Source organism: Lathyrus oleraceus, chromosome 5 (genome assembly GCF_024323335.1).
Source record: "Lathyrus oleraceus cultivar Zhongwan6 chromosome 5, CAAS_Psat_ZW6_1.0, whole genome shotgun sequence".
Taxonomy (NCBI): Eukaryota; Viridiplantae; Streptophyta; class Magnoliopsida; order Fabales; family Fabaceae; genus Lathyrus; species Lathyrus oleraceus.
In genome coordinates, this window is record NC_066583.1 from 501,304,664 (window position 1) to 501,319,924 (window position 15,261).

Consider the following 15,261-nt stretch of genomic DNA (forward strand, 5'->3'; position numbering starts at 1 on the left):
GATGTGGTTTGTCATCACCTCGTCCTCATGGTAGGATCCAAGTCTGTAATTCAAAGAAAGCGGAAGTTAGAAGAACAAAAAAGAATTTCCATCACGAAATAGGTTAGAAATTTAAAATAAGACAGGTTTATTAATGAAATCAAATATCCTTCATGGATATCAAACTTGGTTTTAGTTAAAAACGCCATCTGGAAAATGGAGAATGTGTGTGGGTTTTATCGATATCAACCAAGCATGTCCAAAAGATCTGTATTTGTTGCCCAATTTTGATAGGATTATTGTGTTGGTGTAAGCCCTAGAGGCCAATACTTTTGGTACTTGTATCGAATTATTTATTAATAATAAAAGGCATTTTCTTTATTACGTTTGTTTAATAAAGTCCCTGGAATAGATAGTCCGTTTAATGTATTAAGTGCGACTTAATCATGAGAACACATTAAACATAAGGACATTATTCTTAAAGTATCCGTAGTCGAGCTTTAGTGTGAAGTGGGATAACATTAAAGCATTAAGACTATTATGTTTGTAGACTGATGATCACATCTCATGGATCATGGATAAAGAGTTATCGAGTCTTAAACATAGGTATGAATATTAGGAGTAATATTTATACCGAATTGACCCGCTATGAGAATACTATATAGAAAGTTATGCAAAGTGTCATAAGTTATTCTCATGGTGATAATATTGTATTCCACTCTTCGACCTGAAACCACTATGGATCCTAGATGTAGAGTCGAGTGCTTTATTGTTGATCCAACGTTGTCCGTAACTGGATAACCATAAAGACAGTTGATGGGTACTCCACGAAGCATGCTGAGGGACATGAGTGACCTAGATGGAATTTGCCCATCCTGCATAACAAGATAAATGTCTATGGGCCCAATATTGAACTGGACAAGGGTGACACGGTCTATACCTTGTGTTCAATATAGACATAAGGGCAAAGGGGTAATTATACACATAATTATTATCACAGAAGGTTTTGTCAGATCACATGACATTTTCGTGTCTTGGGTAGCAGTGATGTGTTGCTAGATACCGCTCACTGTTTATTATGTTAAATGCGTGATTTAATATAATTGCCAACGTCACGAAAACCTACAGGGTCACACACAAAGGACGGATTGATGAGAGATAGAGTAACTAAGGAATACCGTAAGGTACGGTGCCCTTAAGTGAATTATAGAACATCGTAAGGTACGATGTACTTGAGTAGAATACGAAATATGGTAAGATACCATGGGCTTAAGTGATTTTGGGCATATTATAAGATATGGGCCAAAATACATTTAAGTGGGCCTTTTAGCTTGAAGCCCACACAAGTGGTTCTATAAATAGAACCCTTGTGCAGAAGCATTAATTGCGGTTGCATTATTTTCGTTTTCTCTCACTCTCTCTCTCTCTCACTCAAAGCCTTCATTCGTACCAGCTAGCACTGAGATTGAAGGAACCCGTTTGTGTGGACTGAGTAGAGACGTTGTCATCGTTCAACGTTCGTGATCGCTTCGTGGATCTGCATCAAAGGTTTTGATCGTCACAAGAGATCTGCACCAAAGATTTCAATCATCACAAGAGGTAAATATTCTATCACTGATCATGACCATTCGTAAGGATCTCTAAAGGAGAAAATTTTAATTTCCGCTGCGTTTTGGACCGCAATTCTCCTTCATATTGATGATGCCTTATGTTACAAATTGCTCAGCTTTATGGACGTGTACTCAGGTTACAATGAATTTAAAATGAGTTCATATGATGCTTCCAAGACTTTAGTCATGGCTAATAACTTCAATTACTATTACAAGGTAATGTTATTTGGTTTAAAAATGCAGAAGAAACTTACCAAAGACTAATGGATACAACGTGTGCCAGTCAGATCATGTGCAATATGGAGGTGTATATAGACAATATGGTAATCAAGAATACTGAAGAATATGGAAACTGTGAGGATTTTAATGGCATATTATCTTTAATAAAAGGATAAAACATGAGGCTGAACCCAAGAAAGTGTTCTTTTGGGGTTCAGGCCAAAAGGTTCTAGGTTTCATACTCCCAATAAAAGAAATTAAGGCCAATCCTGATAAATGCCAAGCCGTTATTGACACAAAGTGTCCAAACTCAGTCAAAGAATTCCAACACTTAAAAATACAAACATCGTATCTTTCTAGACTCCTTCCATGTTCAAGTGACAAATCGTTTCATTTCAGTTCCAAATTAAAAAAGAAAGAAAAGTTTGAATGGACCAACGAATGTGAAGATGCCTTTGTAAATTAAAAGACATTTTTAGCTACCCATAGTATTGTCTCTTCTAAAAGAGGGAGTGTTTTTACTCTTGTACTTAATTGTCTCTAATAATGCCATGAGCTTGGTGTTGGTACTAGAAGTATATGGTGAAGATAAGTTGATTTACTTTGTAAGTAGGGTGTTTAAAGGTGTTGAGCTAAGATATTCGAAGAATTATAAGTTTGAAATGGGAGTAATTCACATGACAAGAAATTGAGACCTTATTTCTAGGGACATCAGGTTATAATAAAGATAAACTATCATATTCTTCAGGTCCTAAAAAATCAGGACTTGCCCGAAAGGATGAACTCATAAGAATTTGAATTATCAAAGTATGACATCACCTTCATGGTGAGAGGAACATGATCTAGCTGATTTTTTGGTAAAGTTCACTTCATATATATAGAAGATGATCTTCACACTTGAATCTTATAAATGAACGAATCTTCCAATTTGAAGGGGGGAGGGGAGGAGAAATGGTAATGTTAGAAGGATTGGGTAACATCTTGATTGAGCAGTCCTTACATTTTGAATTCAAAACTTGTAACAACTAGGCAGGATATGAGGTTTTAATTATCGAAATGAATCTAGCAAAAGAGATGGGGGAAAACCTTTGTTCCTGGAGTGATTCTCAATTAATCACAAACCAAGTGATATGTGACTATCAAACCAAGAAGGCTAACTTGACAAAATATTTGTATATGGTTCAGGAGGTGACCATAATTTTCAAACACTTCTAAAGGATCTATGTTTCAAGACAGGAGAATTCCAAGGCAAATTTTATTTCCAAGCTAGCTAGTACCAAAAGACATGGTCATAATAAAACTATAATCCAAGAAGCACCGATGGCTCCTAGCATATAGGATGAAATAATATTACTCATGGATATGCAGGAGGAAGACAATTAGAGGTCATCCATAATCAACTATTTTAAAAATGAAAAATTATATAAGGATGATTTAGAAGCTAAGAAGGTTAGAATATTGTCACCCAACTATGTTATAATGGTAGATAAGTTATATAAAATGGGAAGAGCCACACCCATGTTAAGGTGATTGGATGAAAATGAGATTGTTTTGGTTGTTAAAAGTACATGAAGGCGTGTATGGTAGCCATATTGGGGAAAAAGCGTTAGAAAACAAACTACTGCATACATGTTATTATTAGCTTAGTGTGCTAAGAGATAGTAGTGAGTATATGAGAAGGTACGACAAGTGCCAACATTTTCCAAACCTACATCATTCTCCATATGAAGTATTGCCCTTTGTTACTTCACCTTAGCCATTTATTGGCAATGCGTAGTGGATATAGTGGGTAATTCCCCTTTGGTTGCCAAGAAGTTTAAATTTTTAATTGTATAAGTACATTACTTGACTAAGTGGATAGAACTTGAGACAATACTCACTATCACAATAGAAAGAGAGAAGTATTTTTGTTGTAGACACATGATATGTAGATTTAGAGTATTGGATGTATTTTGTTTGAAAATCGAACTTAATTTACCAGTTTCGTGGTAATGGAGTTCTGTTATCGCTTAGGAAAACTCACAAAATTCATCTCAGTAGAACACTCGCATGCTAATGGACAAGAAAAGTCTTATAACAAGGTCAACTTGCAAGAAGTCAATAAGAGGCTATATGAATCAAAGGGACTCTAGCGAGATTAATTGCATCAATTGCATGAGGAGTTCCATTTTGAGTTGTCTCATATTTTCAAAAAAAAAACCTTTTGCTATATACATGTCATAAATGATAATATGAACTTTGAGGATTCTTTTGTGCACCATAGGTGTTATGGTCATATCACATGACTCCATGTTCAACTACCTAAGAAACTCCATAAAAGCTTGTAGATGGAGCAAATGCAATGTTTCCTGTCGAAATAGATATACCTACATGGAGAAGGAAGCGTTTCGACGAGGATGAAAATGTGAGGGGACTTAATTTTGCATCATATCTTCTTGAAGAAGTCATAGAAATATGAATTTTATGTAAAACAACGAGCATTTAGGCGATACAACACTTGAGTAATTCCCAGAGAAATGAAACATGGTGACCTAGTATTGAAGCAAGTTGTAACACCAACCAAGCTCGTAAATTTGTTTCCTAGTTGAAAGGTACCATACCGAATAAGTTAAAAATTATACGAGGAACTTATAAATTAGAAACTTTAAGCGGCAGAAACGTTTTCCAAATGTTGGAACACTGTGAATTATAAACATTATTATAGTTAAATCTAGTGAATGTAAGGTACAATCAAGTTATTAATAAAGCGGTAAAGGTTCACTTTTTACCTTAAAAGGTAGGGTTTTTAATGAGGCACTCTATTTGTTCAAAAAATTGTACTCGTGTTGCTTAAAATATTTTCGGTTTGCACCCTTTATTGTCACCATGTTCCCTTTATGGTTTGCTCCCTATGGGGTTACCGCGTGCCCTTCGATTTTGCACCCTATGGGGGTCACCATATTCCATTTAGGGTTTACTTCCTCTAGGGTCACCATGTTTCCTTTGGGTTATATTCCCTTTAGGGTCACCATGAGCCATTCGAGGTTTACACTCTCCGAGGTCACCAACTTACCTTTAAGTTTTACACATTTCGAGGTTACCATGTGCCCTTCGATTATTTCAACCTCTGGAGTTACCATGTGCCCTTAGATTTTTTAGCCCTTCGGGTTCACCATGTGCTCTTCAGGTTTTGTATTATCCGGGGTTACCATGTGCCCTTCGGGGTTTGTGGGTTCATCGTATGCTTTGAAGATTCACACGTTCAATTCAATGCATGCTCAAGAAAGAGTAATTATAAAATAAGACTTGCCAATTTTGAAGTAAATGTAATCTTAGTCACAATATTTTCATGAATTTCGAAGTGCAGTACAAACACTTAAAGATCCCATAGATGGAAAAAGTAACATACAAAAATGATTTGACAAAAGAAAAATAAATTTAACTATCATGGTTCGTCTAATCGTCACCAATATTGGATCAATGTTCTTTATATGCTAGTCTTGGTTCAATAAGGGATGGGAAATGTATTTTTCTATTTCTTCGGTATTGTTTACCACTTCATCTAGAGGTTCTATGTCGTCCATCAACTTATCATTAACAATCGGTTTAAAGAGACTCATAACACTTAAATCTAAGCTTAGGTATAATAATTGAACTTGGTCTTTATCATTCTCAATACCTTGGTCATCAACAATAAGAAATTACATGCAAGTTTCGTCCAATTAAGTTCTTAACTTCTACATAGTCGCATCATGAGTTCTTTTTTTAGGTCATTGAGCTCGGCCTCAACCCGAGTAAGTTTCTAATTTTGGTTTTTGACCGGTCTCTTCTAGAAGTTTCTTGTCCTCCATCCATTTCTCCTTCTGATTAGATCCATTCTCTAGAGCAGTCTAAGCTTCTTTCTGACCCTTCCCAAGAGTGGTTAACCTTTCAATAGTCGAGACGAGCTAAGCATGATCTAGCTCATTTGTTCCTTTATCTTATTTAGCTCAACTGTCAAGTCCGTCTCCTTTTTCTTTGAGTAGTCTGTAGCTTCAAACATTTTCCTTCCTAAAACAACACTTCTCATCACATGGGTTCATAACAATTAGATAATCCTTTTAAGACCCATCTTTTTCACATTAATTACACCACTGGACGCATTCAGGTGATTTTTTTTTAAATAACCATGTTTAAAAAAAAAACCTAAATAACTACTTTTTTCAAAAAAAATACCAAACTAACCACCTTTCAAACAATTTTTTTTGTCCCCAAGAGGATGCACCACTGCCTGTGGTGCATGCACTTATTTTTTAGTCTAAGACACCAATTCCTGTGGCGTATGTCTATATGTCATGCCACTGTCTGTGGCACATGCATGGAACCTTTAGGAACATGTGTCATTGCTAGTGGTTCCTGTGTTTTTTTGGTTGTTTTTTATAATTATTTTAACAACAAAGTAATTGTAAATAAAATGTTTAATAAAAAATAAATTATAATATTATTCCATAAAATATAATTACACAACGATTTGAGAGAAATTCAATGATCCATTCGATCGTAACGCCCACCAGTTCCACACCTTGGCGCATTCGCTTGCCTTCGAGGTCTCCCACGATTTCCATGAGATGTTTGGGGTCTCCTAGTATTCACCTAAGCTAAAGGTGGTTGGTGTGAGGTTTTTGGGATATTAGTGTTATCTAACAAATCTTCAATCATATCTCCCTAGTAGCCGACGCTGCCGTAATTGAGTTCAATGCCCATGTTGTCGTAGTTGGGCCGTGTTGGTTGAATTACATATGGGCAGGCTGGTTGGTTGAATTGGGATATTGAGTCGTCTTGAAAATGAGGCAATGGTTCTTGTGATATTTTAAAGGCATGCGTTGGTTGGGTGTTTTAGCCATGTGATGTTTGGGTGTTTTGGTGATGTGATGTTTGAGTGTATATTGGTTGGGTGCTAGGGTAGGATGGGATGGAATCATATGCCTCATCGGGGCTATAGTAAGATATGGTGGCGACATATGGTTGTTGGTGGTATGGGTCATGCTCTTGATTTTGTATTTTGGAGTGTGACGTGAATTGGTTGCGGGGTTAGGTGTATGTGGGCTCGTAATCATGTTCGATTGGTTGTTATATGTATCTAGTATGGTGATGTTGTGGGGTTGGTTGACAATTTTGTTGGGTTTGGTAATATTATGGGGTTGGTTGTTGGGTGGGGGTTGATTGTTGGGCGTATGATGGCAAAGCTCGTTGGCTTAGGTCGACCAAATACCTCAAGTTAGACAAGACACTTCGGAAGAAAGTTGCAAACACATGGTATGCATTAATAAAACCTTTGTTCAAACACTACTATGAAGATATCAAATTGACAAATGCAGATGCACTAAGGTGGATCAATAATATTCCAGTGGAGAAGTAGACCAGGGCATTCGACAATGGTCAATGATGGGGCCACATGACAAGAAATCTCGTGGATTCAATGAACTATGTCTTTAAAGGCATCTGAAACCTCTGATAGCCGCTTTGGTGAGAGGAACCTATTTTAGGTTAGGGTCATGGTTTGAGATTAGACGTTCAAAATGGAGTTCAGTGTTACAATCAGGGAAGTTGTCCAATGAAACTTCTATGAAACTTATTAAGGAAGAAGCTGCCAAAGCTAACATACATGTGGTCACAATGTTTGACCATCGTAAAGGTTGGTTCGGTGTAGATGAGACAATGGACCATAATTATGGAAGGCCAATGAGATACTATCGGGTCGAACTAGATAGAGGTTGGTGCGATTGGGGAAAGTTCCAAGCCTTCCGTATGCTTTTCTCCCTTGTCATAGCGGCATGTTCACATGCTCGGCAGGATCCTTCCAACCTATTATCCGTCATTTATAAAGTCATAAACTTATGCAATATGTACAACAATAGATTTCTGGTGGTAGCAAATGAGGATTATTGGCATGCATATCAAGGGAGATAGTTTTACACAATGAAAATATGTGAAGAAAGAAAAAGGGTCGCCCTAACAACATGCACATTCGAACCAAAATAGATATAGCCAACAAAACGGTGAGATTATGTGGTTCATGCCGTCATCCCAAACATAATCTACAAACTGTCACAATGTTGGAGCAAACTTCACAACATAATTAAATAATCCACTTTTAGACTTGATTTTATATGTAATTCATTTTATGTAACCATTTAATTTGATATTGAAAACAATGTTCTTCTCATGAAGATTACAACATTAAGTTACAACAATTAAAACAACAACACGATAAACAAATATAATGACTAAACAACATATCTATACGATTATAACCATCAGGATAATTTCATCTAAACTATGCATCATAATACGACAATCACTGTTAGTTTTAACTGACTCCTAGGTACGATGTTCTCCATTATTGTTGAACACCGTAAAGAGCCTTTCAATTATTCTGATCTTTTCACTGTCTTCAATGTATCATTCTAACCAAAAGATCAAGCTCCTCTAAAGATGTTCGAAAGTCTCTGTGTTCCAAAGTCAGTTTTTCATTGAAGGACTTACTGCCGAATAAATCAAATTGACATTTCTCTTGATAACATAAGATGACATTTTGAAGAAAAATTGAAGGAGAGAATTATAAGATGGGTGGGAAATTGTGGGGAGGGAATGACCTATATATAAAAAACCAATACAACACAGGAGCCACAGAAAATGACGCATGCTCCTAAAAGTTGCATGCATGTGCCATAGCAATTGGTTACATACAAAGGCATGTGCCACATGCATTAGCGCCTTAGGCTAAAAAATGAGTGTATGCGCCACATATAGTGGTACATCCTCTTGGAGGCGTTCTTTTTTTGTTAGAATGGTGGTTAGTTTTGTATTGTTTTTGAAAAAGTGGTTACTTAGGGATTTTATTTTGAAAAATATGGTTATTTAAAAAAATTCCATTCAGGTGGTAGTAGAGAATATATAGTCCATCAAAATTCTTCTCCCAAAAATGGATATCAGATGGATCTTCTCGTGAAGAGCCTCTACCCCTAGTACTTTGGAAAAACCTTTTATCTGATTTTAGGGAAGAAAAAGTTTCTAAAAAAACAACCTGGATTTTCCCAAGAACTATTTTTTGTTTCTTAGGTGAGGAAGATAATTTTTCCTCCGAGTTGAAGGAAGGTTGTCCAAAATTCAAGGGATCAACCTTAATGATTTTTCCTTCAACTGTCATTTTCCTTTTCTTCAGCAACCCAAGTCATCATACTAGAATGGTCACTTTTTTAATCATGGAGATCTGCCTCATTCCGTGTTGCTTTGGTCTTATCCATCATCTCATTCTCATCGTTAATAAATAAGGAACACATTCGTCTTGAAAGGCACAAAATAAAGAAAAAAGGTAATTTAAATTACACATGAAACTTTATATAAATTATACATGGAGACAAAAGGCATTACTTTCCAAAAATCTCAAGAACTCGAGAAACTAACCCTCTTACCTTAGCAAACCCTTCACACTCAAAGGCCAACATTTCTATAAAAAGTCAACCCCATATTTCTTACCCTTGGTAAGCTTTACAAAATCGTAACCAATAGTTGATAGAGGTTCACCCATCCAATAAATATAAAATTGATAGGTACCCTCCATATTGAAAATGACATTGGGACAGTTAGCAACACACCAAACTTTGATGAATTTGTCTTTCTAATTCTTATAATTGAATGAATAAGGGGTAAGCAAGACCCTTTTAGGGATTACACTTATATAAATACAACCCCATTTATTAACCTCTTTGGTTTCATAAAAAGAAATATACCCACGGCAAGGGTAATATAAAGACCTGAGCAAAGAATCTCAAAAGCTCTAACAAATGCCCAATTATTGGGAAGAAATTGGGAGGGTGAAACATTTAAAGCTTTCAAAACCTTTTCCAGGAAAATGTTGAATGGTATGCCCGTATAAAAGTAAAAATATTCGCCACCCACCCCTTTTGACTTCCACATGCATAGTTTTTCACCATTCAAAGAAGGTTCTAACACTATGTCAACCTTATTCCATATGTTGGATATTTTTAAGCCAAACCAAAAAGTTTTGACCAAATCGTTTTCATTATAAAGGGAATCAATGCTTGTTACTTAATCAAAGAAAACAATCGTTTGTGAAGTGGTGACTGTCATAAGCAACTTTGTTATTCTTGGAGAACAAGACACTAAAGCAACACTATTATCACCAGTTGCATCACTGATGGACAAGTGACTACAAGTACAATATAGGGAGGGTGAATTATTGTATTTAATATTTCGTGATTAATTTATAAAATGTATTACATAAAATAGAAATTTTGTGTTCATTGCAAAAGAAAATAGATAAAATCAGCGAAAATAAAATAACAAGGAGTTTAAGTCACTTAAATTAAAGAGATAAGGTTAGAGAGATGACACTAAGATTTATACAGGTTCGGTCGAACGTTGGCATAGTGTTGCCCCCTAGAGATCTTCTTGAAAGTTTTAATAATAATCTTGAGATTTTACATGTTATTCCCACGAACCGTCGTAACAAGAGAATCAAGAGATTTTTACTCAAGCTTATCCTTCTAACCAAAGGAACATTTTTCCATAAGATGGCTTCACGAACCGACTAGATATTTCACTCGCTAATCTCAATAAGAAAACATAACTTTTACAGGTTGAGTTCTATAACCAAACAAAGATTTTGCAATGGTTGATCTCAAGAATCAAACTCGATTCTTTGAGAGTATCACACTATTGAAAATAAAAATAAGGGACTGTGTGCTCAAAACATGGCCTGAAGTTTCCACCAAATAGCCCTTATGAATCCTAAATCATGAATGAAGAAGGAACAAGGTTTGACAAAAAATACAACAGTTATAATCATAAAGGTGTATATATGTTGTAGAAAGAGTGTTTATTCCGAAATTCAATGATGTTAGGCAAATCCTCATTGATATGCAATTTAGTTACATTGTAAGTGTTTGTAACAGAAAGTGGATATTTTCCTACAAAAATAGGATGTCACCATGTTGTGTACGATAATTTGAAATTAACATTGTTATAGTGTCAAATACATTCAGCAAAGGGAAATAGATTCCATCATCATATTTGTATCAACATTTTTCCTTGACTTTGGCGTATTGTAGTACAATAATAGTTGTCAAAGAAACACCTGCCTGTTTCTGTTTGTAAGCGAAGAATTGTAAAGCGTACGCCTCCCATAGGGTACAATTGATGGTGTTATTGCTACGTGTCGTGAAACCGAGAAAAAACACAGTCATTGAAACATAAATAATAAAGACAACCAAAATAATGTTGAGTTGTTGCACAACATATCCCAAATCTTTCAAGACTAAGTTAACCTGCAGTTTTTTACTCCCTATTTGCTATTGTGTGTACCCAATTTCGTCAATCATCCCTATTACATTTGTATTTATACATGAAACAATGATTAATATGCGTATGCAAATGTAATTTATGAATCTGAAAGAGTGACACATAAAAAAGTAAACCTATAAGGAGATTCTCTTCCATTTTCCTGATATAATATCAACGAAAGAGGTGAACTTAATAACTTTGTCAGGGATTTCATGTTTGTTGTTGTCTCCTACCGTTGTTCCATTAGTGAATTTTAACAGATATTTATGGTCAAACGCTTTGAACATTAAATCATTCAGTTGATCTTGGAAGTTTAAAATTGTGCAAGTCATGTTTATCGATAAAACAAAATTGAATGCTTGTTTAAACATTATCGAAACAATCACATGAATATACCGTGTAAATGGTAAACTGTAAACAACATTAGGTGATTGCAAAACCTAAACCAGAAATGACCAGATGCAAACTCACATATAGTACAGAGATATCAAGCAAAATAAATTCAAATATATAAAGGAAACAACAAATAGTGTATACCATTGACATATGGAACACAAACCAGTAATAATCATTATGCAAAACCATAAACTAGAAAAAATGCGAACCAAAATCTCGAGATCAACTTCACAAACATTGATTCATTAAAATCTATTATCCAGTACAAACCATAACGAAATAGAATCTAGGTAAAATACCATTAAAAATGAGGACTTTCTGAAGGAAAAAGGAAACAAACACAACCCTAAAAATGAATGAAACATAAATAGGCAAAACCTATGATGCACAGGTACGGGTACGGATACGGGTACATGATACATCATTTTATAAAAAACAAGGGTACGGGTACGTTAACTAAATTTTTTAAATTATAAATAATATAATATAAATGAGGATAAAAATTGTAAAACTAAAGACGATAAAACATCAAAACTTAAAAGCGACTTGTTCGAAATAAAACTTAAGATCTATGCATGAATATAAAAATCACACTCTAACAATGTCAATGTCACTATTTCCTTCCTCGTCTTCTGTAAAAAGAATAGCTTCCATGTTTGGTTCATCAAGAGAGATACTTGCAACTTCAAGAGTATCAGCCCCGTCAGAGAGACTCCATTCATCTCCAGCAATATCCCACATTTTTGTTTCTCCTTCATTATAATTCTTACTCTTTCTCGAAAGAAGCCAAAGATTTATATGAACAAAAACTAAATCTTCAACTCTCTTTGGATTTAGCTTATTTCTTTTCATTGAGTGGATAAATGAATATGTGCTCCAATTTCTCTCAGCACAAGAAGAAGAACATGGTTGTGAAAGGAGTTTCAATGCGATGGATTGAAGTTTAGGTACTGCTGATCCATAAGTGATCCACCATTCCTTTGGTGTCAAGTTCCACCTATCTTGTAATGAATCAAATTGACTGAGTTCACCTTCACCACTTAAGAACTTAACAAACTCAGTAGTTGCCTCTAGCCTTTCATATTCATCTACAAACTAACTCCTTATGCATTTTTTCTTCCTGTGCAAATCTCATTGTCTCTATATGGGGCAACTCGATTTGGAGATTGATCAAGCCATTGTCCGCAATAGTATCTATTACATAAAAAAATTATGAGTGTGAGGTAAGGTAACTGAAGTTTAAAAGGAAAATGATTTTTTATTTATTTTAAATTTACCTTGGATTGAGAGAGTGAGTCAAGCAATGAAGAGGTGTGTGACTTTTAGTCCATCTAGCAATTAGGATATTATATACCACATCATAAAAGGATGAATTTTGACTCAACTCTTTTCCCTATTGATTATATATTACTAATTTGACTTTCTCAATCATAGAATCCCACTTCTCATAAACCAAATGAAGGTTTGACTCATCGGTATCACAAGAACGAAGCATGTCATAGATAGGCTCTGTAAATCTTAGAATATAATAAACTTTATCCCATCATTGATCATTTAAAATTGTTTCTTTCACAAAGGCCGCCTTTTGAACATCATCTTCTCTATATTCAGACCATTGTTCACTAATTACCAAAGTTAAGAGACCATTCTTAATGGTTTTCAACCTCTTAAGCATAACAATAACTGATGCAAATCTTGTTTTAGAAATAGAAAGAAACATCAAATGCATAAATTCTTTGAACATAGCAAATCTCATGGAGTGATTCATAATAAATTTTTTAATATAAAAACCATCTTCAGCAATATCAGATATCCATTTACACTCGAGATAAACAACTTCGTTACTTGGTGTATTTTTTGGTGCACATATACTTTTTAAAGCTAGATTCAACGTGTGCACTACACACGGTGTCCAAAATATATGAGGATATGTTCCTTTGACAATTGAACCAGCAACCTTGTAAATAGGGGCATTATCAGTAATGATTTGAACAACATTTTCTGCTCCAACCTCTTCAATTGTATGCAAAATTAGAGTAGCAATATAGTGTTTATCTTTGTACTCTCATGTCCCATCAATAGCCTTCAAGAACATTGGTCCAGAACTCGAAATTGTCATAAAGTTAATCAATGGTCTTCTTTGGGCATTTGTCAAACCATCTGTAACTATGCTCACACCTTTTTCGGGCCAATTATCTTTAATTGGTTGGAGTAGTTTTAATATGTTGGCTTTCTCTCTTTGCAACATTGTAGTCCTTATGGAATTATAACTTGGAGGAAGGTAGCTAGATATAGAACTGTTTGCTGCATAAGTGAATGCACTGATAAAGTACATATTTCTAGCTACATTGAATGGCAAACCAGCAGAATAAAATAGTCTAGCTATTTCAGATGATAGATGATCTCTAGCCTCATTATTAAATGCCTTTGCTAAAGGTCCATCTCTTCCTCTTCTTTTCTTACTCATATCAATAGGCGGATTCAAACTTGTAGTTCCATTCGAAAAAGGAGCTTGTACGAGCTTTGCCTGTCTTGCTTTGTCAGTAGCAATCATATCAAGTTCTTTCATCTCAGTCAAATATTCATTGGTCACTTTCGAACAACAAATTATTCCATTTCCCTTTTCTTTCAATAAATGATTTCTTATTCTAAAATAAGAACCTTTACAGGTTACATTGCAATAGTTGCACCGCCAAGTTGCATTATTTCCCTTTCCTTCATTCCTATTTTGCAAAGTCGTTACATAAACCTTAAGAGGATAATCATTATCAGTACTTCCCGTTCCACTTGTATATTTATCCGTCAAAGGCGTAACATTATTGTTTGTCCTACTTCCTCCACTAACATTCTTACTTTGGGAAAACATATACACCAAAATAAAATAAAAAATCCTTATAAATAATATTATATGATTAATATAAACTTACTATATTATCTACTATTATTTTCTATACTATATATTTTATAATAAATTAATTATAATATGAATAAAATTAATTATAATATGAGTAAAATGTGAAATAGAAAGATTGTTAAAAAACAAGTGTAGTATAGATGATTATTTCCACTTATAATTACATATCTAATAATTTGTTAAGAAAGACTTATTTTATTGGTACAAGCCTATATACTAATATAATAATATTATAATAAATACAAGTCTCTTTTATATTTATATAGGATGGGTCTAGTACTATTGAAGAGGTTGGAGCATAAAATTGAAGAGTAACGGTATAGGATGCATAATTACTCTTCAATTGTACGCAAAATTATATAAGATAATAGGATGCAAACAAATCTCTATATTATATTTATATACGATGGTACAACCTATACTATCAAACCATAATTTATTGTACTGATCAACCTATTATATTTATATAGGATGCAATTTCGAAATTATATAATAGTTAACTAGGTAGTATAGATGATACAGGTTAAATATAAATAGTAACTAGTTAGTATAGACTATTATATAGTATTAATATTATATCATATTCAGCAAAAGTTAGAAATAGTAGTAGGTAATACTAGGACTTTTTTAATAAGTAACTGCAAAATTGATAATCTTTTATGTCATTGCTGATGTGATTGATGAAAAATATTTATTCTATTATCACAATCACATGTTTATATTTATATAAAAAATATAAAACCTTAAAATCACCTAGATTATAGATTGGATCAGGCCCAATTAAAAAATAAAATTGTATTTAAGTACCGTTACATTACT

The 15,261-nt window shown here is 34.3% G+C and overlaps 1 protein-coding gene across 1 annotated transcript; it reads right to left on the bottom strand.

Annotated features, from left to right (window-relative positions):
* Positions 1-13,071: 13,071 nt before the first annotated feature.
* On the bottom strand, positions 13,072-14,394 carry LOC127081617 (uncharacterized). The gene is made up of 2 exons (XM_051021859.1): positions 13,686-14,394; positions 13,072-13,541 (listed from the first exon to the last, which is right to left on the bottom strand). The coding sequence occupies exons 1-2, from the start codon at positions 14,392-14,394 to the stop codon at positions 13,072-13,074; spliced, it is 1,179 nt and encodes a 392-aa protein (XP_050877816.1).
* Positions 14,395-15,261: the final 867 nt, after the last annotated feature.

Bases quoted from the DNA above. Each gene is read 5' to 3' on its own strand.
- LOC127081617 (XM_051021859.1), bottom strand. From the start codon at position 14,394: ATGTTTTCCCAAAGTAAGAATGTTAGTGGAGGAAGTAGGACAAACAAT. The intron at 13,542-13,685 runs GTTTGACAAATG...ATACAATTGAAG, and splicing joins TGTGAGCATAGTTACAGATG to AGGTTGGAGCAGAAAATGTT.